At 47.7% G+C, this 25,663-nt stretch overlaps 1 protein-coding gene and 1 long non-coding RNA gene across 5 annotated transcripts in view; both read right to left on the reverse strand.

The window, feature by feature from the left end:
• Window positions 1–245: 245 nt before the first annotated feature.
• Window positions 246–19,437, reverse strand: LOC138447544 (uncharacterized). 3 transcript variants are annotated; one of them, XR_011259882.1, is made up of 5 exons: window positions 19,013–19,437; window positions 18,693–18,775; window positions 17,702–17,987; window positions 2,065–2,150; window positions 246–904 (listed from the first exon to the last, which is right to left on the reverse strand). It is a non-coding gene; the product is annotated as an uncharacterized lncRNA (long non-coding RNA). The 3 variants fall into 3 exon arrangements; XR_011259883.1 differs by lacking the exon at window positions 17,702–17,987 and having other exon boundaries at window positions 19,013–19,210; XR_011259884.1 differs by lacking the exons at window positions 17,702–17,987; window positions 18,693–18,775; window positions 19,013–19,437 and adding exons at window positions 5,694–5,823; window positions 6,682–7,192.
• Window positions 19,438–21,187: 1,750 nt separating this feature from the next.
• Window positions 21,188–25,663, reverse strand: part of SLC47A1 (solute carrier family 47 member 1) — a 29,406-nt gene continuing 24,930 nt past the window's right edge. Inside the window, exons 15-17 of one of the 2 annotated variants that reach the window (XM_069542935.1) lie at window positions 23,754–23,848; window positions 22,678–22,756; window positions 21,188–21,764 (exon numbers count right to left, since the gene is read on the reverse strand). In XM_069542935.1, coding sequence (XP_069399036.1) covers window positions 21,538–21,764; window positions 22,678–22,756; window positions 23,754–23,848 — 401 coding nt within the window. In that variant the 3' untranslated portion in view covers window positions 21,188–21,537. Of the gene's footprint in view, window positions 21,810–22,677; window positions 22,757–23,753; window positions 23,849–25,663 lie in introns of both variants that reach the window. The other variant, XM_069542936.1, reaches the window with a different exon arrangement.

Genomic DNA, 25,663 nt, shown 5'->3' on the forward strand with positions numbered 1-25,663 from the left:
GGTCATTGGTGGGCTTCATGCTGGGGAAGCGCCAGTGTCAGTCATTTTTAGGATTTTCTGTTTGGTTGGTCACATTCCCTATTAAAGGCTCTAAAAACCTCCAGCAAGCGCTGGGGCCATACCTGCCAGCACCTGGGAGCTGAGCAGCAAGGACAGAACACAAGAGTCATCTTTTAATTAATACAAAAGTTTAACAAATTTCTTAAAAGGCAGTAAGCTACAAGTTACCACTTAGTCTGAGCATGTATTTTTAAATGTTTATTTTTTAAAAGCTTGCATGGCACTGCCCGAGATAGGACTTCATGCACACTCACACATGAGACTGGACACACAAGAGTGCCACACACACACCGTGGCCAGCAGTTACTGCTGGAGGACCTGCTCTCCTGGAAGACAGAAGGTGTTAAATGTAAGGTGGGATAAAGAACACAGCCAGCCAGGGACACCAACGTGCAGACTTAAAAACCACGATAAGAGTTAACATTTGGGAGAAAAGTTCACTTAAAATTGTAATGCTTTTCTTGATGTCCAGGATGATAATGTGAATCTTCAGAATAAGAACATGAAGCTGGCATCCCTTTCCTGCTCGGCTGGGACCGAAGCCACGGTCCAGGTGAAGAGCTCACCTCCCATGCGGCACGTGTGGCATATCGTTCTCACTGGTAGTTTGGGGCTGGGATGATTCCATTTCAGCCATGGTCAGTGAAGAGTCTTATTAAAATTCCCACTGCGAGGACAGCAACAGCCAAAACTGCAGCCGCTCGGCCCTAACACAGTCAGCTGAGTCCCCATCAGGACGTCATGGCAGGGGCTGCCCTGATCAGCTGCGCAGTCTGGCTCTTGGGTCAGGTGAGGTCCAGCAGGATGGCCCCAGCCAGTGCTTCTTTCTCCAGGTTGGACAGATCTGTTTGTACACAACAGGGAGATGATATTTACTTACATGGGAGTCTGAGTGAAGGCGTTCCTGGGTGTGACATGAGCCCACGTGGTCGTCGGTCACTGGCTGTTAACACACGGGCCACAGTAGCTACACCCCAGCAGCAGCCTGGAGCCCATCTGCTGGTCAGAGGGCAGGACTAGCCACATGGGCAGGCAGCAGGGGCTCCTGCACCAGCGACTCTGAGCTCCAGGTAGGAAAGACAGAAGTGAGAATACTAGAGGACACCCCCTCACCTATGGAGCTGGATATGGCCTCTGTCCCCTCACATACTGGCTCAAACCTGTGTCAGAGGCAAACAAAGTACAGCCATGCTGGCTGGTCCCATGGTCAGACGTTATGCTTCTGCGGGAGCTACACTAGAATTTTCCGCTCCGAGCGCAGGCTTCTCAGTCCTGACAGTGGCAGTGAACACGACACTAGAGACCACTGTCATCCTCCCCAGCAACAGCTCGTGAAGATAGCAACGCCCCGTACACTCTCTGCCTCCGTGGACCACACTGAAGGGGGGGAGCACGTGACCTGTCCCCACGAGCAGTCATGAGGGCCCGGGAGCCTCGAGGCGGTCAGGGCGTGGACAGTGCTGGTCTGCGCCCCTCGGCTACTCCTCACGTCCCCGTATCCATGACATCTCCCCTTGGCTGACCTCCCACCATCTCACCCTGAGCCTGACACAGTTGGCAGGGCTCACCCTTCAACCCAGAGACACCCCGAGTGTCAAGATCCCGGTCCTCCACCCGCAGGACAGGCTCTGCCCCTATGGACCTCCCTGACCACAGACACTTGGCATCTGCTTCCATTTGCTCAGGAAACCATGGAGCAAAGATCCTTGAGACGCTAGAACTAGACAACAGGAAAAACGGGGAAGCACTACTGTTCTCCCAAGACGACCTCACACATGAGTTTCTAAGCTAACTCTCTGGCTGTGCCTGCTTAGCAGAGGAGAAATTAGCTCCGTATTGAGGACACAGGTTTCCTTTGGCCCCCACTCTCACGTCCAATGCCTCTTCACGAGTCACAGTGCGTCCTGCTGCCCGTGGGCTTCTTACCATCCTCACCCTGGAATCACAGCACGCACGCACACGCACATGCACACTCCCCTCCTCCAGGGGCCCCCGCGCTGGTACCTGCTCTGCCGCACGGTTCCAGTCGATCCTCCAGACGTACACCAGGTAGAAGAGGGTTTGGAAGACCGTCAGCCCAGACCAGAGACCTGCGGGTGGGCAGCAAGCAGCCCATTTAGGTGCTCTGCACTTCTGCTCCTACCACCATCGACACCCTTCTGTATCCATGGTGGGAACTGCAGTCAATATAACTTCCCTAAAGTGAAAGTCACTCAGTTGTGTCCAACTCTGTGACCCCATGGACTACACAGTCCATGGAATTCTCCAGGCCAGAATACTGGAGTGGGTAGCCTATCCCTTCTCCAGCAGATCTTCCCAACCCAGGAATCAAACCAGGGTCTCCTGCATTGCTGGTGGAATTCTTTACCAACTGAGCTACCAGGGAAGCCCTTATAACTTCCCTAAACTTTTAGATAATTACGAACCAGGATCAGACTCAGGCTTCCCACTGACCTGTCAATGGAATTCAGACCCCCAAAACTGGGGGCTGCTTTACATGGAGATTTAACCAGTATTTCCTGGCTTTGTTTGCGTCAGGTAGTGTGTGAAGTGCTAGAAACAAAGAACTGAACGCTGTTTGACATAAAGCGTAGCAATTTTTTTGGTCCATCTCCTAAAGCAAAGAAAAGCAAAGCAAAAATAAACAAATAGGGCCTAATGAAACTTAAGAGCTTTCACACAGCCAAGGAAATTATCAACAAAATGTAAAGGAAAATCTTCTGAATGGGAGACAATATTTACAAATGATGTGACTGATACAGGGTTAACATCCAACATATATAAATAGTTCATACAATTCAACATCAAAAAATGGGCGGAACTGAATAGAAATTTTTCCAGAGACGATCTGCAGATGGCCAACAGGCACAGAAAATAGGCGCAACATCGTTAACCATCAGGGAAACGCAAATCAAACCACAATGAGAGATCACCCATACCTATCAGAATGGCCATCATCAAAAAGAATTTAAGTGTCGGCGAGGATGTGGAGAAAGGGAGCCCTCGTGCACTGTTGGGAATGTGAGTGCAGCTACTGTGGAAAGCAGTACAGAGGTTCCTCAGAAAAACTAAAAATAAGATTGCCAAGTGATCCAGCAAGTCCACTGCTGGATATGTATTTGAACAAAACAAAAACATTAATTCAGTAGGATCCATGCACACCAGTGTTCACAGCAGCATTATTTACAACGGCCAAGATAAGGAAGCACCTAAGTATTTATCAAAAGATGAATAAAGGTGTGTGTGTGTGTGTGTGTGTGTGTGTGTATACATATAATAGAATATTCCTCAGTGATAAAAAATGAAGAAATGAAATTCTGCCATTTGCAGCAAAATGGGCTGACTTAGAGGGCATTATGCTAAGTGAAGTAAAGCATTCAAAGACATACATACTATGTGATATTACTTACATGTTGAATCAAAGAAATATAAGCAGTGAACATAACAAAAAGAAACTGACTTACAGATAGAACAAACTAGTAGTTAACCCGTGGGGAGAGAGAAGCAGGGAGGGGCAAGATAGGAGTAGGGGATTAAGAGTACAAACTATTACATATAAAATAAGCTACAAGAATATACTGTACAACACAGAGAATATAGTAAATACTTAGTGTTCCATTTATAGCTATTATAATCTTTAAAAGTTGTGAACTACATTATACACCTGTACATCTATATACATTATACATCATCTAACTTAAGTAAAAAATTTTAAGAAATAAAAAAGTACTACTAGAGGAGAATATAGAAAAAAAATGTTAAAATCCTATAGTAGACATTCTTGCCAGAGAAATAAGGCATAAAAATTAGGAAGGAGTAAAACTATTTCTATGTACATGACATGTAATACATTTGACAAAATCCTCAACCATTTTTGTTGGAAACTTTCAATAAAGCAGACTCCATGAATATTTCTTAAGCATCATTAAGATGACATGAATTCATGGATTTATTATGTGTCTAATATTGTATTTGTGTGTTGTTGTTTAGTTGCTAACTCATGTCCAACTCTTTGCAACCCATGGACTGTAGCCCACCAGGCTCCTCTGTGCATGGGAGTTCCCAGGCAAGAATACTGGAGTGGGTTGCCATTTCTCCTCCAGGGGATCTTCCCGTGTATACGTGTGTGTCAGGCCAGAATCCAGCACGCTGCTTAGAACTAGGGCTTCTGATATTTCTCTACCAAAGTCCTGAACAAGACAAGCATTTCCACTAACACCACAACAATTTATTCTACTACAGGCATTAAGCAAGAAAAGAAATGTGTGATATAACCTTTAAGGGGAATATAAAAGTATTATATGATTGTTTGCCTCAGTGGGGCTTCCCTGGCAGCTCAGTGGTAAGAATCCACCTGTCAACGCAGGAGACACAGGTTCGATCCCTGGGTCTTTGACCCCTGGAAAAGGAAATGGCAACCCACTCCAGTGGGAAATCCCACGGACAGAGGAGCCTGGCAGGCTGTAATCCATGGAGTCGCAAAGAGTCAGACATGATTTAGCAACTAAACAATGCCTGTAATATCCAGGAGTCAACTGAAAACTACCTGAGGAATTCAGAGTTTTAACAAGCTACATTCACATACAGTAGTTAACAGGCCTCATACATACAAACCACCACCACTTAGATTATATAATGGAAGGGAAGGCCTCCATCTGCAATGACAACAAAAGGATGGTATGTCTGGGCGTAAACTTAACAAGAAAAAGGAAAATGATGAAAAGTACACTGAGCAGAGCCTAACATTTCCAAAATGCTCGTAAATATTTGTAAGAGCTGAGGTGGTCAGAGGGGTGCCCACTTTGTAAGAACACAAGTGTCTTCCAGGCCAAGGATCGCTGGGCAGCTGGACTTAGAGATCTTCTGGTGCTATCCTGAGATGAAACCCAGGAGGGGAGAATTTCCCTAAGGAAGAAATGAAGTGTCTGGAAAGCAGAATCTTTCTCAAGCACCTCCTCTCTGCAGTCCCCCCAACAGGAAACTGGGTACTGAGCAAGATGCCCTTAATGAGTGTAATGAATAGCACCTGACTGGGTGCAGTGGTTACTGCAGATGCCAAATGCTAAGATAAACGCCATGGCCCTTACAAACTCTCACCTCCTAACCTCTGCAAGTGCGATAAGCCTGAGATCTCACAGTCGGAGCTGGCTAAGACTTGGCAGCCTGACCCGGGCAGACTTCTCGCCTAGGGGCCTGAACCAAGACGTCAGTGAGATGGCCTGCGAACATCTGAGCAGCCAGGAGCTTAGGTACCAAGTCGGGTCCAGAGCTGAGAGCCCCGGGCACCAGGCTGAACCCCACACCTTCCAAGGAGGAGAGTAGGAACAGGACAACAAGAGGATTATCTCTCAGCCCTCAGGGAATGCCTGCATCCTAAGAGCAAAAGGTGGGGAAAGTGCCAAAGAACAGAGAGGAGTAAACACCAAGAGCCTGGGGTGAGCTCAGAGCAGACAGGGATCCTGCCTGCTTATCTTTATGTTCCCTGGGTTCCAGCACTGCCCAGGCTGCCGTACACCGGTGTCAGTGAGTCTGCAGGGTGAATGAGGGACTCAAACCTCAGGGAGACCACGCACACCACAGTAACTAGAGTGGCTCTAGGGGCAACTGTCTGGGCTCAAATCTTGTCTCCTTACCTGCTGTCTGTGAGAAACTGCTTCACCTGTTCGGGCACCAGCTTTTCCAGGTGTCAGATGGAGCAAATGGGAGATGGTATCTGATGTCTTCATAAATTTCATAAACAACATAATGGACATAAACATATTTCTGCAAAGGGTTTCAGGAAAAATTACCTCGCATCCTGTAAATTATAGCTGTACTTTTTTTTTTTTTTGTGACTGCACTGCATGGCATATGGGAATCTTAGTTCCCTGACTAGGGATCAAACTGGCACCCCCTGCTTTGGAAAAGCAGAGTCTTACACTGGACCACCAGGGAAGTCCTATGTTATTTTTAAATTAAAAATAAAAGTATTGCTTTGTAATGACCTATTGTAAAAAAAGAATATGTATATGTGTAACTGATTACTTTGCTGTACAGCAGAAATCAACACAACATTGTAAATCAACTGTACTCCAATAAAAACTTTTAAAAAGTAAATGAAACTAAAAATTAAAAGTTAAAATCCTATTTTAGAACGATAAGGCTAGAAAAAATAAAGGGCATGGGAATTGGTAAAGGAGTAAAACTGTTTGTATATGACATGACCGTATATATAGAAAATCCTGAAAAATTCATACACACACAAATACTAGGACTAATTAATGAATTCAGCAAACTTACAAGATCAACAACAAAAATCACCTGTGTTTTAATACTCCAGCAAAGAACAATTTGAAAATGAAATTCAGAAAATTTCAGGAGCATCCAAAAGAATAAAATATCTAGGAATATATTTAACCAGGGAAGTCAAAGACATACACATTGAAAACTACAAAACATTGATGTAAGAAAGGCCTAAATAAATGGAAAGACAGTCTCTGTTCACGGGTTGGAAGACTTAACATGGCAGTATTCTCTCCAAAGCAAACCAACAGATTCAATGCAATCCTAATAAAAACTTCAAAATTCTCCACAAAGCCATCTGAAGATTCAGTGCAACCCTGACAAAATTTCTAGAATTACCTGGCGGTCCAATGGGTGAGGACTTGGCATTTTGACTGCTAAGGGTCCAGATTCAATCCCTGGTTGGGGAACTAAGATCCCACAAGCTGTATGGCACAACCCCCCCAAAAAAATCTTCCAGTGGCCTTTTAGGAAAAATGGAAAAGCTGATCTCATATGGAACTGCAAGGGGCCCTGGGAAAAAAAAAAAAAGCCACAGCAAAAAACCGAGAACAAACTTGGAAGATTGGAAGACTTCACCTTCTGATTTCAAGACTTACGGCCCAGGAATGTTAAATATGACAAAAGTGAAAGTGAAGTTGCTCAGTCGTGTCCGACTCTGTGACCCCGTGGAATGCAGCCTATCAGGCTCCTCTGTCCATGGGATTTTCCAGGCAAGAGTACTGGCGTGGGGTGCCTTTTCCTTCTCCAGGGGATCCAACCCAGGGATCAAACCCGGGTCTCCTGCACTGCAAGCAGATGCTTTACCGTCTGAGCCACCAGGGAAGCTCCATGACACAGAAGAACTTTCCTACAAAACAGAAACACTTACAGACATAGAGAAGAGATTTGGGGATCCTAGGGGTGAGGGCCTCGGGAGTTTGGGATTAGCAGATGCGAACTATCACATACAGGATGGATAAACAACAAGGACCTACTGTATAGCACAGGCAACTATATCCAATATCCTGGGATAAATCACCATGGAAGAGAAAAGGAAAAAGAATGAATATGTTTGTATAACTGAGTCACCCTGCCGTAGAGCAGAAATCACAGCATTGTAAATCAACTCTACTTCAATAAAAATTTCCATAGAAGCAACTTGCACAGCTAGAGTAATCCAGTGTTGTACTGGCATGAGCCAGACAGAGACAAATAGAGCACAACAGAGGCCAGAAATAAACCCTCTCATCTCTGGCCCACTGATTTTTGACAAGGGTGCCAAGACCATTCAACAGAGAAAGAACCTTTTCCAACAAATGGGACTCACCTTGTCTAGTGATTCTAGACATGCCCCAGATCTGAGCTGCTGCGTCATGACTTGGAGTTGTTCCCAGCCAGCTCACTCCAGCCCATTGCAGGTGCTCACAGCGTCCACATCACTTAACCCAAATGAGTAAGTGTGTGATTACTTACTAGATCCTGGTTTCATCCTGAGGGCAGGGTCATGTTCATTTTTTTCAAGTGGACATTTCCAGTGTTTTTGTGTGCTTAATACACAAACTCTTCTTGTATACCAAATATACAAAGTGTAAATTCTACATGCAAAATAACTATTTAGGGAGGAAATAATTTTTCCTATTCCACAAGGGTCAGTTTGCAGATAACTGCTTTGTATCTCAGTTTACGTTAACATGACAAGCAGGATCCAAGGCAAGTCACCTCGGACTCAGACACATACCTGTCATCCCACAATGAGCAGCAGACATCAGAGATGGTCCAGGGAGAGAACCACACACATAGTGACCAGTGGCACTCAGGAAAGCACCCTGCTCCTCTCAAGACTCCACCAGAAGTGCCCCAAAGGGAAGGAAAACAGCTGACACTGCGGTCATTCGTGTGTCACCAGGTCAGGTCAGAGCACCACCTGGCATTTCACGCGCTGAGTACAGTCACACGTCCCATCTCAAAACAGGGCCCCGCCTTCGAGACAAAGGAGAACGTATGCTTCTAAAGGTACGTTAACAACAACTACAGCAGCTTTCATCAGAGTCCGCCAGACAACAGCATTTAAATCTCTATTTAAATATAGTTCCTAAAGGGAACTCCCTGACAGTCTCGTGGGTAGGACTCTGCACTTTAACGACCAATGGCCCAGGTTCAGTTCCTGGTCAGAGAACTAAGATCCCATGAGCCTCATGGTTTGGCCAAAGAATAACCTATCAATTGACCAATTTAAAAAAATAAAACATAAGAATAGTTCATAAGTATTTAAAAAATGTAGAGGTTTCATGGATGGAACTTTCAGCAAAAACTAGTCCGATATCATAGCTGGAAAATATTAATGCAACTGGGCTTCTAGAATGCCCACAGCCAGTGGGATGATGACTGTCTCACTCTGTCACGTTCTTGCCATAGCCAGTGTCCAGTCATGGGCACCAGGTCTCCAGAGTGACTGAGACACAGCATAAAGACGGCAAGTGGACCCAGAAGTCATATCATGAGGACCCATTGCTAAACCAGGAATAAGCTTCACAGGATGACTCTAGGGTTCAGCAGAAGGGTCTTCAAATACCCCTAAGCCTACAGAAGATCAGGCGGGAGAAGGATCTTCTCATGGTCAGGACTGACTCCAAGGTAGCATGGCCTGCCTTGGAGGTGTCACCACATGGCCAGAGTTACACAGAGTGTCCGGGCCCAGACACAGTAGGGGAGGCCGGCTAGCCCAGGGCTCTCCTACCCCAGATGCCACACGTCACATCACCCACCTGTCCCTCCAATGGCTCCAACCACGTGAAGGTAGAACTCCCTCTTTTTGAAAACTAAATCATAGGCATTTAATTAAAAACCAGAAACACAAAGTGTGCTAGTGTGGCAGACAGCAAAACCACCAGTACTCAGAGCAAGTGCATCAAACAGATGAAAAGCAGTGAAGATTAGCATTACCTGGCTCACTAGGGAAATAATGGCCCTGTTGGAGGAAAAGAAAGTAGTCATGACTGGAAACCCATGGCTCTGTGCAGTTGTGGTTACCTGGCAGGGTGGCCAGTCCACCCAGGCCAAACACTTCTTTCCTATCTGAGAAAATGAGGGCATCATAAAACCTCACTGGGCTTCCCTGCCAGTCAAGTGGTTAAGAATCTGCCTTGCGATGCAGGGGACACAGGTTCAATCCCTGGTCCAGGGTGATCGCACATGCCTTGGGACAACTAAGGCCATGTGCCGCTACTGCTGAAGCCTGAGTGCCCCAGGGGCTGCTCTCCAAGAGAAGCACCGCAGTGAGAAGCCGGCCCAGACACCACAACTAGAGCAAGCCCCTGGCGCACATCAAGAAAGACCCAGCACAGCCAAAACAAACAAGGTAGTAGATCAGCCGGAGCCCGTCAGGCAGAACGAGGCAGAGTGGACGCAGTCCTGCTCTGAGTGGAGCTGCGAGCACTGCCTTCAGGTCTGTATGAACTCCAGATGGTGGAGGCCCAAAATCACACACACTCCCCCGACTCCCAGCTCCACTTCCTCAGCCCAAGGAGATGCCCCTGTCTGCACTTTGTCCTGGAAACTGCTCCCCTGTGGTAAGCCAGGCAGTCACAGGCTCCCCTCCATGCTGCCCCTTGGATCCACGTATGCCGCCTGTGGTCCAGAGTCTGAAAGCCATTTTTCACCAAATAGATTTTGTCTAGATTTTTCGCTGCTTAAGACAGGAGGGTAAATCTAGTTTCTGTTCCTCCAGCTGACCACCTCGTTAGTCCTGAGATTTTACATTTTAAACTCTGGTCTAAAATCAGTAGCACGAGATGAGCACACTTTACAGCAGTAAAGCCAAATTTCTTCAAAAGCACAATCTGGGGCAACTGTGAAAATTACTGAGGCGTTTTCATCAAGATTTGGTTTATTTAGGACACTTATTAGTAACAGTCTAAATAACTATGCAAACACATCATCACAGAAAATGTGAAATTCAACCTAAGATTGAGTCAGTGGTCTGCACAAACACCGCCCAGGTGATCCAGGAGGGCTTGCTGTCACAGCGTGCCCCGGACAGGAAACTGCCTGTCTGGGGGTGAGGTTTTTCCACACTCTGAGCACAAACACACTGAGCACAAGAGAAACCCCACTTTGGTTTGATAAATGATTGATTGGAGGGATGGAGGGGGTCTCCTCAGGCTTCCTTCATTCAAACCTGTTCAAGTTCAGCTCTGGTTCTCAGTCCTGGCTGCACTACAGATTTTCCTGTAGAGTGAAATGCCACTCACCTCTCAGAGTGAGAAAAGTACAGTGAAGAAAGCAGGCATAAAATCTACAGTGTCCTTCCAGAAGATGTACATACTTGTCACTTGTAAATGCAGAGGCAACCACATCCTTTAAAGCAGCAAGTAAGATCCCATTACAAGGGCACAGGCACCTGAAAGATACTGAAGACCCAACAGGAAGTAGACGTAATCCTAGTACCGACTTCTCATGGTCAGTGACTTAAGAAATGTAAGTGTTTCTTCTGACTGTCCAGGAAAAGACAGCTAAAGTCACCTTTAAATCACCTAAAATCACCAGCCTTATGGCAGAAAGTGAAGAGGAACTAAAAAGCCTCTTGATGAAAGTGAAAGAGGAGAGTGAAAAAGTTGGCTTAAAGCTCAACATTCAGAAAACGAAGATCATGGCATCTGGTCCCATCACTTCATGGCAAATAGATGGGGAAACAATGTCAGACTTTATTTTGGGGGGCTCCCAAATCACTGCAGATGGTGACTGCAGCCATGAAATTAAAAGACGCTTACTCCTTGGAAGGAAAGTTATGACCAACCTAGACAGCAGATTGAAAAGCACAGACATTACTTTGCCAACAAAGGTCCGTCTAGTCAAGGCTATGGTTTTTCCTGTGGTCATGTATGGATGTGAGAGTTGGACTGTGAAGAAAGCTGAGCGCCGAAGAATTGATGCTTTTGAACTGTGGTGTTGGAGAAGACTCTTGAGAGTCCCTTGGACTGCAAGGAGATCCAACCAGTCCATTCTAAAGGAGATCAGCTCTGGGTGTTCTTTGGAAGGAATGATGCTAAAGCTGAAACTCCAGTACTTTGGCCACCTCATGCCAAGAGTTGACTCACTGGAAAAGACTTTGATGCTGGGAGGGATTGCGGGCAGGAGGAAAAGGGGACGACAAAGGATGAGATGGCTGGATGGCATCACCGACTCGATGTACATGAGTCTGAGTGAACTCTGGGAGTTGGTGATGAACAGGGAGGCCTGGTGTGCTGCGATTCATGGGGTCACAAAGAGTTTGACACAACTGAGCAACTGAACTGAACTGAAAATCACTGAAGTGATTCTAACCCCTTTTTCTCATAGAAAAGATGCTCAGTAAGATGGCATCTTCTCTAACTGCTCGGATTCCAGAACATTCAGACTGCCCAGGGGTCGGGATGCAGAGACCTGGAGGGCCGGGTACACAGATGCTCATCAGAAAGGAGCCTGCACATGGTCACAACTGCGTTTGCAATGATTCCCTTTAGGGCCCAGGAGAACAGTATTTAGTTGGCACCTGATAACAGAAAATCATAATCAAGAGTTTTATTTAACGGAGTAAACTGGAGACAACATAAAGAATAAAATTTCAGTTGAGTTTACATATGTAAGCCAATTCCTGGAGAACTCGTGATACACAAATTTAACTCGGATAAAATTCAGGAAGGCAGCCTCGAGCCACATCACACCATGCACAGGAGGCTGGTGATGCAGGAGTGCCACCCCTGTCCTTTGTTTCCCGCCCCCAGGGTGTTGCCCACCTGGACACTGGCCACCACACTGAGGCCAGGGGGCACCTGGGAACAAACAACCACAAGTCACGAGAAGTCGGGTCTGAGAGTCAGAATACCAGCGCACTGGGGTCCACCTGCATGGAAACCCGAGATGGAGTCAGAGGTCCGGGATCCATACCTGGTCCAGTGTGTCCTTGCTGTGTGATGTAAACAAGCAGATCACCTCACTGGCTGTTACAGGCAAGTAACAGCTGCCCAGACCGCTCCCCCATCAAAGGCAGCCAAGTAGGGGCTTCCCTGGTGGTCCAGTGGTAGAATCCATCTTGCGGCGCAAGGGACACTGGTTTGATCTCTGGTCCAGGAAGATCCCACCTGCTGTGGAGCAACTAAGCCCCTGCACCACAGCGATTGCTGTGCTGCAGCTATGAAGCCCGTGCACCTAAACCCTGTGCTCTGCAAGGAGAGAAGCCACCGCAGTGAGAAGCCCGAGCACTCAACAAAGGGTAGCTGCTGCTCGCTGCCACCAGAGAACGCCCTCATACAGCAAGGAAGACCTGCCGCACCAAAAGATGATCTTTTTTTTTTTCTTTTTTTCAAAAAAGGGGCAGCAGAATAGGGACCTCTTAAAGATGCTGGGTATGAGGGCAAAGCACCTCCCTTATTAGCTAAACACACACTCTGAAAAGTCCATTCAACTTTGTTACATTCTACAAGATTTAGTGAACTGTAAATATAGAAATGATATGTAAAAATTAAATGAACCAGGAGTTCTCTGGGGTCCAGTGGTTAAGAATCTGCCTGCCAATGCAGGGAACACAGGTTCGACCCCTGGTCTGGAAAGATTCCACATGCTGTGGGGCAACTAAGTGCCACAAATGCTAAGCCCACACGCTGTAGAGCCTGTGCTCCACAGGAAGAAAAGCCGCCACAAGGAGAAGCCCGAGGACCACAGCTAGAGAACAGGCCCTGCTCACTGCAAGTAGAGCAAGTTCTGTGTGCAACAACAAAGACCCAGCACAGCCAAAAATAATTTTTAAAAAAAGGTTCAGTCACTCAGTCATGTCCGACTCTTTGCAACCCCATGGACTGCAGCATGCCAGGCTTCCCTGTCCATCAGCAACTCCCAGAGCTTACTCAAACTCATGTCCATCAAGTCAGTGATGCTATCCAACAATCTCATCCTTTGTCGTCCCCTTCTCCTGCCTTCAATCTTTCTCAGCATCAGGATCTTTGCCAGTGAGTCAGTTCTTCATATCAGGTGGCCTAAGTATTGGGGCTTCAAAAAAAGAAGTAAAGCCGTTTAAAAAATTAAATAACCCATGTGAAACAAGCACTCAGAACAAACCTGGCACTCTAGGAACATTGCAAAAGCTGATGAAATCTGACCCCATCACACATCATGTGTCCAGCATTCCTTGTGCCTAATTACCCACTAAACTGAAGTACGGCCCTTCAAATGCCAAAACTTTAATAATTGGTTATGAATCCTAAAAGATGATGCTGTGAAAGTGCTGCACTCAATATGCCAGCAAATTTGGAAAACTCAGCAGTGGCCACAGGACTGGAAAAGGTCCAAAGAAAGTTAAATAAGCAGGGTGACAATATACAGTCAATCCCAAAGAAAGGCAATGCCAAAGAATGCTCAAACTACCGTACAATTGCACTCATCTCACATGCTAGTAAAATAATGCTCAAAATTCTCCAAGCCAGGCTTCAATAGTACATGAACCATGAACTTCCAGATGTTCAAGCTGGATTTAGAAAAGCCAGAGGAGCCAGAGATCAAATTGTCAACATATGTTGGATCATTGGAAAAGCAAGAGAGTTCCCAGAAAAACATCTGCTTTATTGACTATGCCAAAGCCTTTGACTGGATCACAACAAACTGGAAAATTCTTCAAGAGATGGGAATACCAGACTACTTGACTTGCCTCCTAAGAAACCTGTATGAAGGTCAAAAAGCAACAGTTAGAACTGGACATGAAACAATAGACTAGTTCCAAATTGGGAAAGGAGTACATCAAGGCTGTATATTGTCACCCTGCTTATTTAACTTATATGCAGAATACATCATGAGAAATGCTGGACTGGATAAAGCACAGGCTGGATCTAGATTGCTGGGAGAAATATCAATAACCTCAGATATGTAGATGGTACCACCCTATGGCAGAAAGTGAAGAACTAAAGAGCCTTTTGTTGAAAGTGAAAGAGGAAAGTGAAAAGTTGGCTTAAAGCTCAACATTCAGAAAACTAAGATCATGGCATCTGGTCTCATCACTTCATGGCAAATAGATGGGGAAACAGTGGCAGACTTTATTTTGGGGGGGCTCCAAAATCCCTGCAGATGGTGACTGCAGCCATGAAATTAAAAGATGCTTTCTCCTTGGAAGAAGAGCTATGACCAACCTAGACAGCTTATTAAAAAGCAGAAACATTACTTTGCCAACAAAGGTCCATCTAGTCAAAGCTATGGTTTTTCAATTAGCCATGCATGGATTTGAGAGTTGAACTATAAAGAAAGCTGAGCACCAAAGAATTGATGCTTGTGAACTGTGATGTTGGAGAAGACTTTTGCGAGTCCCTTGCAGCAAGGAGATCCAACCAGTCAATCCTAAAGGAAATCAGTCCTGAATATTCATTAGAAGGACTGATGCTGAAGCTGAAATTCCAATACTCTGGCCATCTGATGCAAAGAACTGACTCATTGGAAAAGACCCTAATGCTGGGAAAGATTGAAAGCAGGAGGAGAAGGGGACGACAGAGGGTGAAATGGTTGAATGGCATCACCGACTCAATGGACATGAGTCTGAATAAGCTCCGGGAGTTGGTGATGGACAGAGAAGCCTGGTGTGTTTCAGTCCATGGGGTTGCAAAGAGTCAGACACGACTGAGCGACTGAACTGAACTGAATCTCATGTCTGCTTGTAATAATTTGCACGTCAGCTTTAACTTCTTATTCCTACTAGAAGCAGCATCCTCCAAAGAACCGTCTAATTTGTTGCTATTGGAGAGCCAACTTAAGTGAAGTTGATAAAAACATATGTATTAAAAATTGTTAAGAATCTGAGGAACAGTGGACCTGACTATATAAAAATTTACAAGACTTGTGGGTCCAAAGTATATGTATTGGCTTCAGCTCATGATGAATGGCCAGCTCACATGCTTATCCCCCTTCCTTCCCAAAATGCTGCAAAAATGTCAGTAAAGGTGCTATCAGAAATGAAACCCATTAACAACACTGAACATAAATGAGCAGCCGAGCTTCAGGAAGAGGGAAGGACCACAGTAAAGAAGGCTAGGTCTCACCAGTTCTTTCCAGGGGAGCCCCAGGAGGCAGTGGTAAGTGGTGCTGGGGACTCACTTCTGGGTCACAGGCAGCTCAGCCAGACCTCACTGCTGACCACCCCTCCCTTGAGGTCACTGCACAGAGACTGGGCAAACAGAAAAGCAAAGTGCCAGAGCTCCCTGGTGCTGTGAGCACCTCAGAGCTAAGCCCTTCCCATCCTGGGGGATGGGAGGTGGGATGAGCTGGTGGGGGAGGGCAGGGCTGCTGCTCTCTGCCCCCTGCCCACAAACCCTAAAGACGTCATGGGACCAAGCCCACCTCTGTACTGAGCTGCCCACTGAGCCTTCCTATGTAGTGGAGAGGTTCACTGGAGAAAAATCCACAAACAAAGGACAGGAAAGCCATGTCAGCCTTTCAGTTTCTAAATCAACGCATCTTCCTTTTCTTGCCTAACTGCACAGGTGAGAATCTCTAATATAATGTTATTATTGCTGAATATAATATCATTATCATCACGTCAGTCCTCTTCTGATCTCTCTCATCAGTGCCTGAATTCTGCATCCGCACCAGTAAAGCCTCGCCCTCTGGGACTCCTAGTATATGTAAAACAGGTCTCCATCTCTCACATATTCCAGTTCTACTATGTCTCATTTGTATTTATAGTGGTTAGCCTTTCTCCGCTTCTTACTCCAGTCATGACTATATGGTGTATTGTTTTAACATCATAACCATTTTAAAGTTCACACTTCAAGACTTCCCTGGTGGTCCAGTGGCTAAGACTCCACACTCCCAATGTGGGGGAGGGGAAGGGTTGGGGGGCCCAGGTTCACAGCGTCAGGGCAAAAGCTCCGAGACACCTCTGCCTTCCAGGAAGAGAGAAAGATGAAGCATGTCAATCTCTCAGAGTTTTATATTGAATACAAAGTAACACGTGAGCCTTTTTTGGAAGTATATTTATAAACCAACTCAAATGCTTTGTGGAACAAGGTGGGTATATAGAAATATTCTCTTATCTTAAAACCACTCTTGTAAAATCTTGTCATAATATATTCAGAATTTTCTCACAAGGTGAAAAAAGAAAAAATGTTAACTGTGTCTGGCTTTCAGAAATAGTTTTCTCAAAATGAGCCTACTCTCTCCCTAGCAATTCGCTATCTTGCCACTCACTGCCCAAGGGAGGACGGGCACAGAAACCCCTTATCTGAGACCGTGTCCACAGAAACGCCTGCCTTTGCAACATACCCGCTTCCCACATGCTCTTTTCAGGCCTATCTGCATAATTTTAGGTTTGTATTTACTGCGTTACTGAGATGTAGTGTAGACTCTCTGTCAAGGGATGTAAGTGGACAGAGGCCAGAGGGGAGTTGACAGGAGACAAGTTTATACAAAAAATGAGACCTGGAGACCTTTATCACAATTCAGCAGGACTAGTTAAAGGGAAGGGGCTGGAGGAGAGAGGACGGTTCTGTGCCCAGGTCTCAAAAGAAGATAGTGATGGTCCAGGTGGCAGTTCTGAAGGAAGAGGAAGGAGGGGTGGTCAGGCACCGACTGGCCCTGGGTTCTGGGAGGGGACCAAGCGGGGGGCTGCAGAGGAAGGAAGGGTGAAGGGATCAGGGCACAGCAAACCCTGTGAGGGCAGAGGCCATGAGACACAGGTGTGAGGACCAGACAGGGCTCCAGGGATAAAAGGAGGTGAGTGGAGGTGTAAAGTTCAAAGCTTCTACTGTGGGTGCAAGTGGAGGGCTGGGAATGTGCAGGGTGGGGGACCCAAGCTGGATTCGGGGGTTCTGGAAGCCGGTGAGATGGAGAGAGGTGGACCAACACAGCCAAGGAGACAGGCACTCGGGTCCTGAGGGTGTCTGAGCATAGAAGAGGCCACCCAGAGATCATCAACGAGGAAAAATATAGGATGGTGTACTGGATGGACTGTCCAAAAATGGACGCCAGGAAAGGGGAGTCCACGTGCAAAAGAATGAAACTGGACCCCTATGTATCACCACACACACAATCAACTTACAGTGGGTGAAAGAGCTGAAACCATAAAACTGGAAGAAAACTTGGGCAGTAAGTTTTTTGGGATCTGACACCAAAATCAAAGGCACCAGGTAAAAATAACCAAGACTCCATAAAACTAAAAGCTTCTGCACAGCAAAGGAAACCATCAACAAAATGAAAAGGCAACCCACCAAATGGGTTCACAATAACAGACCTGAAAATAAAACGTCTGATTCCATGCACCAAGGTTGTCACGATTCAGGGCTGTACACCCATCTAGATGGGGACAGAAGGAGTATTTTCTGAGACTGGGAAAGACCACCTGCCATCACCAGCAGGAGTTTCTCACCTTTGAAGGCCTTGATGAAATGCAGGAGACAGGCAGCTGTCCACGACTTCACCAGCAAAAAAGCAGGGATGTCATGGTGGTTTCTTGGTTTTGGCCATGCCACTTAGCTTGTGAGATTTTAGTTCCCCAACCAGGGATTGAACCCATGCCCTCTGTAGTGAAAGGGCAGAGTCCTAATCACTGGACCACCAGGGAACTCTCCAAAATGCAGGTCTTCAGAGAAGGTATCATTTCAATCCATGGGAGACACTTTACTATGAGGCTGAAATAGTGTGGCCTTAGTGAACTGGCAGGAGGAGAAGGGGACAACAGAGGATGAGATGGTTGGATGGCATCACCGACTCAATGCACATGAGTTTGGGTAAACTCTGGGAGCTGGTGATGGACAGGGAGGCCTGGCATGCTGGGGTTCATGGGGTCTCAAAGAGTCCCACATGACTGAGCAACTGAACTGAACTGAGCTGAACTGAGTGAACTAATTCTAACTAATGGCAGCCAGCCTAGATGTAGATAAGTTACCTAGTTTAACTTCATAATAAAGGGGGAAATGTGGTTCTTCATGTTCTACCTGCAGAGTTGTCTCATGGCTACAAATTTCTTGCATAATTAGAGGTGGGTCCCTTGGCAACCCACTCCAGGACTCTTGCCTGGAAAATTCCATGGACTGCGGAGCCTGGTGGGCTACAGGCCATGGGGTTGCAAAGAGTCAGACACAACTGAGCAACTTCACTTTCACTTTCCCCTGGGGCTGGTTTGAGAGTAAGGAAAACACCTTTCCTCAGTAGTCCATAGGATCTCTTTCTAAATCTGATGATGAGGTAATGGAACCCTCGGGGCAAGCTCTGACTCCATAAAGGTGCAAGTGCCAGACAAGACCGTTTAAATTCCAGGTTTTTCCTTCTCCTCAGTCCTAATGAAAGTGTAGCCTATCAGGCTCCTCCGTCCATGGGATTTTCCAGGCAGTCCTAATGAAAGGAATGTAAAAACCTACCGAGACAGCTCCACCTTGTCCAGGTGTCCGCGGAACACCGCGCTCACTGTGCTGATGAGAAACAGGAGCAGCCGCGCGGGGAACTGGTGGGTGAGGGCGGAGGCAGCGCGTTACACCTGCCCCCGGGCCCAGAGGGAGCCGGACCCTGTCCACGGGCCGGACAACGGGGGCGGGAGGACATGGGGGGGGCCGCGGGGGACAAGGGGTGCCCGCGGGGAGGGACCATGGGATGAAGGACCACGTGTGACCGCGGAATGAGGGGCAGCGGAGGACACGGGGTAACCGCGGGGCTGGGGGCTGGGGGCGGGTTGCTCACTCACCACAGAGCCCACGAGCGCCGCCAGTCTGGGCCCCACGTCCCCGCGTCGGGGGCAGAGGTCGTCTCAGGGCCTGAGGTCGTCTCAGGGCCTGCAGGCATTCGTGCCAGCTGGCGTCTGGATGGCAGCGGGGGCAGGGGTGGCCATGCAGGCACCAGCGGGGCCTGAGCTCAGGCGCGGCGGTTTGCCCAGGGAGCGCGCGGGAGGCGAGGCGGGCAGGGGCGTCGGGTGAGAAGGGGGCTCCACCTCCCGCCACCCCCCGGCCCCCGCCGCTGCCGACCAGGGCTGGGGGAACCGTTGCAGTCCCGTGACCCCCGGGGCTCGGTGGAGGGGCGGCCTTCGTGGGGGCGCGTGGGAAAAGAACTGGAAGAGAGGAGGCCTGGAGTCAGCATTCCCCCACCCCCCACCGAGTCAAAGCATTTTCTCCTGGGCTTGCCCTCCCCAGGTGCCAGCAGTTTGCAGCTCATTGGACTCGGCGGCTGGTGAGAAATCTAGGGCGCGAGGTTGGGTGCAGCCTTCGTCTGGAAGGTGGCCTTCCACTTACTGACCCAAGAGGAATGAGGGCCTTAAGAGAACTCCCCCACCCCTCACCAACACACACCGAAAACCTGCCGCGCGGTGTCTTCACTCAAGAGGCGCTCACTTTTCTCCTTTCCTGGTTACCTGGTCTTTCCCAGCAAACGCCAGGTCTGGCTGTTGGTCCCCATCCCGCAGGCAGGGAACTTAGTAGGTCCTGAGGCTCACTTGGCTGGCATCGCATCTTCCCCCACCCCCAACCCCAGGCTGCATCCAAGCTTCACCCCTTAATCCACGGCCTCTGTGGACCGTCCTCCTGCCAGTTAACAGTTAGGAGTGATGGGGTTTTCATGACTCCAAGACTTTCCAAACGATCCCCAAAGTCAAGGAGAAGGGCATGTTCATTAGAATCTCATCTTTTTGAGATGGGTCCACCCGGAATCTTCTGGATATACGCAAGTAAGTAAGTGTTAGTCTCCCAGTCATCCCTGACTCTTTGCTACCCCATGGACTGCAGCCCACCAGACTCTTCTGTCAATGAGATTTTCCAGGCAAGAGTACTGGAGTGGGTTACCATTTCCTTCTCCAGATGATCTTCCCGACCCAGGGATCGAACCCAGGTTTCCTGCACTGCAGGCAGATTCTTTACCGACTGAGCTACAAGGGAAGCCAGCCAATAAAAGCCTGTGCCTTTTCTAAGATGAGAACCACCCAAACAATAGGGCCTGTCCAGGATGTGGTGTAGTCACTTAGTCCTGTCCAACTCTTTGAGACCCCATGGGCTGTAGCCTGCCATGCTCCTCTGTCCATGGAATTCTTTAGGCAAGAATACTGGAGTGGACTGCCATTTCCTTCTCCAAGGAATCCCACCCTTGGGATCCCAGCCAGGGATCGAACCAGGTCTCCTGCATTTCAGGCAGAGTCTTTACTGTCTGAGCCACAAAGGAAGCCGTTCTGGGATGTAACCTTCCCCTCTCCTAGAACACTCTTCATTTTTGCTGCTTTTCAGCTTTTTCAGCCCTTCTTTCTGTCAACATAGGAAAGGGTCTGATTTCTCCTTCCAGTTTGCCTGAATTAGCTTTTTGAACCCTGTATTTCTGTCGGTTGTCCACCACTTTAGAAAAACCAAGTGCTGGGACTACCCTGGTGGTCCAGTGGTTCAGAATCTACCTGCCAATGCAGGGGACACGGGTTCAATCCTTGGTCTGAGAGGATCCCACATGTCTTGGGGCAACTAACCCTGAGTACCTCAGCTACTGAAGTCTGTGTGCCCTAGAGCCCGTGCTCCACAACAAGAGAAACTGCCGCAATGAGAGTAGCCCCGCAACCAGAGTAGACCCCACTCACCGCAGCTAAGCCTGAGCAGCAACAAAGACCCAGCACAGCTAATAAAGAAATAAAAAAACAAAGTGCAGGTCCCTCATTTCCCTCCCCACTGCCTCCCCCCACCCCCGCCACAACATATGGGTCCAAACCAATGATCAGACAGGCCCTGAATACGAGGCAAGCTAACTGATGCCACCTGACTCCTTTCTTCTCGGTAATCTGTCTTCTCCCCATTAGTTTCTTAAGCACATCCACCACCCTTGGTACCTGAGATCTGAAGTCCAAAGGAATATTAACAAAGATCGTTTCCCACTGAATAATAATCTAAGGCATGAGGAAGATATATTGTAAAATATATTTTAAATAATTCAAATAGTAAGAATCTTTAAGTGCTCAGTATATAGGTTTGTAGCTTAAGAAACAGTAAGCAGAAGAAACATCAAAGTCCTACATGATGCGGCCAGTACACAGTGGTCCTTGGTGGAAGGATGGTGGGTGTAATCTCCCCAATGTTGCCTTGGACTCACGCATACTCTTTACCTTCGTTCGTTTTCTTCATCAGAAATGTATCTTGGAACTGTCAGTTCTTGGCATCCATGAGCACAGCTTAGTAACAGTTGGGCCAATGAATTTCTGTTTAAGCTCAGAAGCATCCCTTGGCCTGACTTTCTCTCTCTCTTGCCATATCACGGAACTCGGACATAGACTTTCACTAAAATCCCCACCAGTAAGATGACAAGGACAGCCAGGAGCAGGAGCCCCCGCCGCAGCACCAGCTGTCTCCCGGACAACCTCCACGCGGCCCTGGGATGAACTTCGAGATACTCTTCTTGGCGCATCTGCTGATCCGACTGAGTCTCCTCTTTCTGTCCAACATCTCTTATCAACATTCCTCCACGATTTTCAGGGCCCACTGGAGGGGAAAATGAACTCAGCACCTTAAAAGGATATTTTTCATCTGTATAAAAGGAAAAGCACGGATGCAGTACCAGCTGGGAGAATGATAATTCGGGAAGCAGTTGCTTCCTGACCATGGAGAATAAAGAAAATCCTGACTCAGGTGTTGTCCACGAACCCACAGACACTGACTAGATCCTGCTGGGGTCAGCAGGGGCTCTGCCCCATTGCGTACAAAGCCATGTAAGGTAGCTCTTTAGGTTAAGAGTTTTTGTTGTTGTTTAGCTGCTAAGTCATGTCTGGCTCTTTGCAACCCCATGGACTATAGCCTGCCAGGCTCCTCTGTCCATGGGATTTTCCAGGCAAGAATACTGGAGTGGGTTGCCATTTCCACCTCCAGGGGATCTTCCCAACCCAGGGATCAAACCTCCTGCACTGGCAGGTGGATTCTTTACCACTGGGCCACCAGGGAAGCCCTAGTTTAACAGGCTTTAGGGGAAATGTTCAAGGGGCCAGCACCCATCAAACTAGCATCTCAGAAAGAAAATAAGGTCATTGAAGGAAAGGATGACCTCAGAGGTGATTCAAGAGTGTTCACAGCACGTTGGCGGGGGAGATGCAAGCCTTCCCATCAGAGGACCCTCAAAGAACCAGGCAGGATAGTGACCCAGACCTAGATTTGGTCTCATGACACTTCAGAAGAGGAACAGTAAGGAAAATACCCTAAATGCTTGCACCAGTATCAAACTGGTCACCTGCAACTCTTAATCATCTATGGCAGCCTGTGAGTCAGCAATTAAAGCAAACAAACGTCAACTGTTGACCTGAAACTGGATGTATTTCCCTATTTAAATGGGAGCTCAGCACAGCAAATCTAGTTGTGAACACCTAGAGGGCCCTTTCCAAGAGCAGAGGCAGATGTCTCATACCTGGGCAAAGCGGGTCCTGAGGGAGCGTGGCCGTGCCGTTCCCGGCCATTCTTCGCTTCAGATTGGCGTGTTCCTGAGCCTAGGAGAGGAGACGCGTCAGTCCACAGGCTCCATCACAGTGCGGCCACACGCCTGGCCTGACCCTCGTTGAAGAAAAACCCAGCCATTTTCTCTCACTGACAGGTAACACAGGAGCCTCTCCAGTTAACAAGCATGGAATCCTCTTTTCTAATGATTGACGTGGGGCCAGTGCATGGGGAAGGTTGGCTGGAAAAAAGACGAGGCAAGTCGGGGACCAACTGTAGGATTCTCCCTTCCCCTTCCTTCATTCGTTTTCTCTATCACCTACTTAACATGCTGCCCTGATCCTAGAAAGTTCATAGAGAAAGATGCCCACGGGTATCTTAATGAAACTTTGTTGTTCAGTGGGTGTCATGTCTGACTTTGCAACCCCGTTGTCCTGTTGCAGCCAGACAAACAGGATATAGTTGCTGGCACCCCCACCTTTCTCTCCACTTCTAAATCTTGTCCTGAAATGGGCTGTTCAGGAGCAAGGCAGAAGTCTAACATAGGACCCAGGGAGGAAAAGACCCTCTGTTCTTCTACTGAATGAATAAACAAAGGGGAACAGATGTCCTTCACACCTGAGTTAATAAGCCCAGTTAAAACAGCAATGATATATACTCAATATTTTGTATTAGGGAAAAGAATCTGAAAAACAAAAGGGGCTTCCTTGGCGGTCATGGTTAGGATGTTGCACTTCCACTGCACAGGGTATGGGTTCAATCCCTGGTCAGGGAACGAAGATACCACATGCCATGTGGTGTGGACAAAAAATAAAAATACTTTTCAGACTGAAAGAGTATATATATATCTGTCTGCGTGTGTATAAATGTGTCACTGTGCTGTACACCTGAAACTCACATGACCTTGTAAATCAACTACACTTCAATAAAATAAAACAATGATAAAAAGGTAGCATTTATAATAATAATAAAACCTTCCAAAATAAGGCAAAGAAAGGCGAAGCTTGTTCTGTGTGTTTTCCAGGGCAGGACAGCAGCGTCTATGGTTACCTGCTGGCAGGCTTCTTTCCAGTTTAGCCGGGCAATGAAGCCGAGAAAACATGCAGCCTGAGAGATGGTACAGATGGTGATTCCTGACCACAGACCTGGAGGTGGGGATCATTAACAGAAGTTAACTCGGTGGAAAGCCAGCTGCCCTGGGGAGCGTGTTTCTCCTAAATCACTTCTGAGAATCTGTTCTTACAGCAGAGGAGGGGCCCACAGAGAGCCAGAAACCTCCACCCTGCTCACTCTTGATTTCCAGGAAGCCCAGAACCCTGAGGCCACTCCTGGGTCTGTGGATCTCTGAACAAATATCTGGAGGCTGTTTTTGGCCTTTGTGACCATAATGCTTGGCTATTAGGAAAAGTGAATATTTCAGGACAAAGTGCTTTCTAACAGCACCTCCAAACTCCCAATACCTTGTACCATCTTCCTCAACCAAGCGGACTCTACAAACTCTGCCACTCTACAACTGCAGACGTCAGGAATTCCCTGGCAGTTCAGGTGCTAAGACTCCGCGCTTTCACCCAAAAACCCTGCCCCAGACACTCACACAGAACCCAGAGGGGAACCTGAGTGACGAGGGTTCTGGCCAAGAGTGAACCCACAGCAGAGTCAGAAACTCCAAGCTGTGAGAGACTAAATATCCAAGCTGACGGTGGTCTCAGTAGTCAGACCTTATACAAAAATAGATCTCCGACCCACAGTCTAAAGCAATCTGTCTAGGAAGCCAACCCCTTACCCATAACTGACAGCAGAGAAGCCAGTCTGCTTCACGTCAGACTCCTGAGAGGCCAGATCATTCTTTAGGGATAAGCTAAATAGTTTCTGCAATAACTGACACAGAATATCCAAGCTTTGACCTGTAACTAACAGCCTCCTTAACTTCTGTCCCGGTTTCCCGCTTAAGACCACCCAGAGAAAAGCAAATGTGCCCCCTGACCAGGCACAAAGGATACCCCACTTCTGGGCCTCCCCTTTGCCCCACCATGGCTCCCTCCCCCTCCCATGCCACCTGCCATGGCGTCTCCATCAAATTGTGCCACAGCCGGGCATGAAGAATCTTTGCTGGTCCCTGGTGGGTGGTCTGCGTTTATGTCTGTAGCCGGCTAGATCTGGGTAAGGTGAAGGGGGCAGGATGGGACTCATGATTTAAGGCTTGGGTGGCCAGAGCTCGTGCATGTTTTTCAACTCTGCTCCGTGGTATCCATCACCCCACATGGCACTTTACAGGTGTGATCAGCCTGATCTTTAGAACAGTCAACCTGTCACTCCTACAGTGGACCCAGTGAAAGCAAAGCCTTCCTCTTCTGAAAATTCCCACTCCACAGAAACCACAAGCTCCTCTGACCATCTTAAACATTAGATAACCACCTACATGTGTGTGTGCATGCTAAGTCGCTTCTGACTGTGCGACTCCATGGACTCTAGCCCACCAGGCTCCTCTGTCCATGAGATTCTTCAGGCAAGAATACTGGAGTGGGTTGCCATGTCCTCCTAAAGGGGATCTTCCTGACCCAGGGATTGAACTTGTCTCTCTTGTATCTCCTGCATTGGCAGTGGGTTCTTTACCACTAACACTAGCTGGGAAGCCCATAACCAGCTACCTCCAGCTGTATTTTGAAAGCTAGGAGTTAAATTTCCAAGGATTTCACTATACTATTGAAAAGATTCCTGTTTGACTCAAGGAGGAATGCTGAAACGGGATGGTTATCAGGATTCTCTGGGCAGGACCCGGGAAAGTGATGTTGGGAAAGCCTCAGGGACTTAGGATGGCCATTGTGATTTTCTGGCCTTGCCCGTGAGAACCTGTAGCTCCTGACACTTCTCAGGGCTCCTGGTGTAGGTGGACAGCACGTCCTGCCAGAGGGGATGCGAGTTTCAACACCAGTTGGTACAGAAAGTGTCCACTGTCTTCT

This window comes from Ovis canadensis, chromosome 11, assembly GCF_042477335.2.
Source record: "Ovis canadensis isolate MfBH-ARS-UI-01 breed Bighorn chromosome 11, ARS-UI_OviCan_v2, whole genome shotgun sequence".
In the NCBI taxonomy this organism is placed as follows: domain Eukaryota; kingdom Metazoa; phylum Chordata; class Mammalia; order Artiodactyla; family Bovidae; genus Ovis; species Ovis canadensis.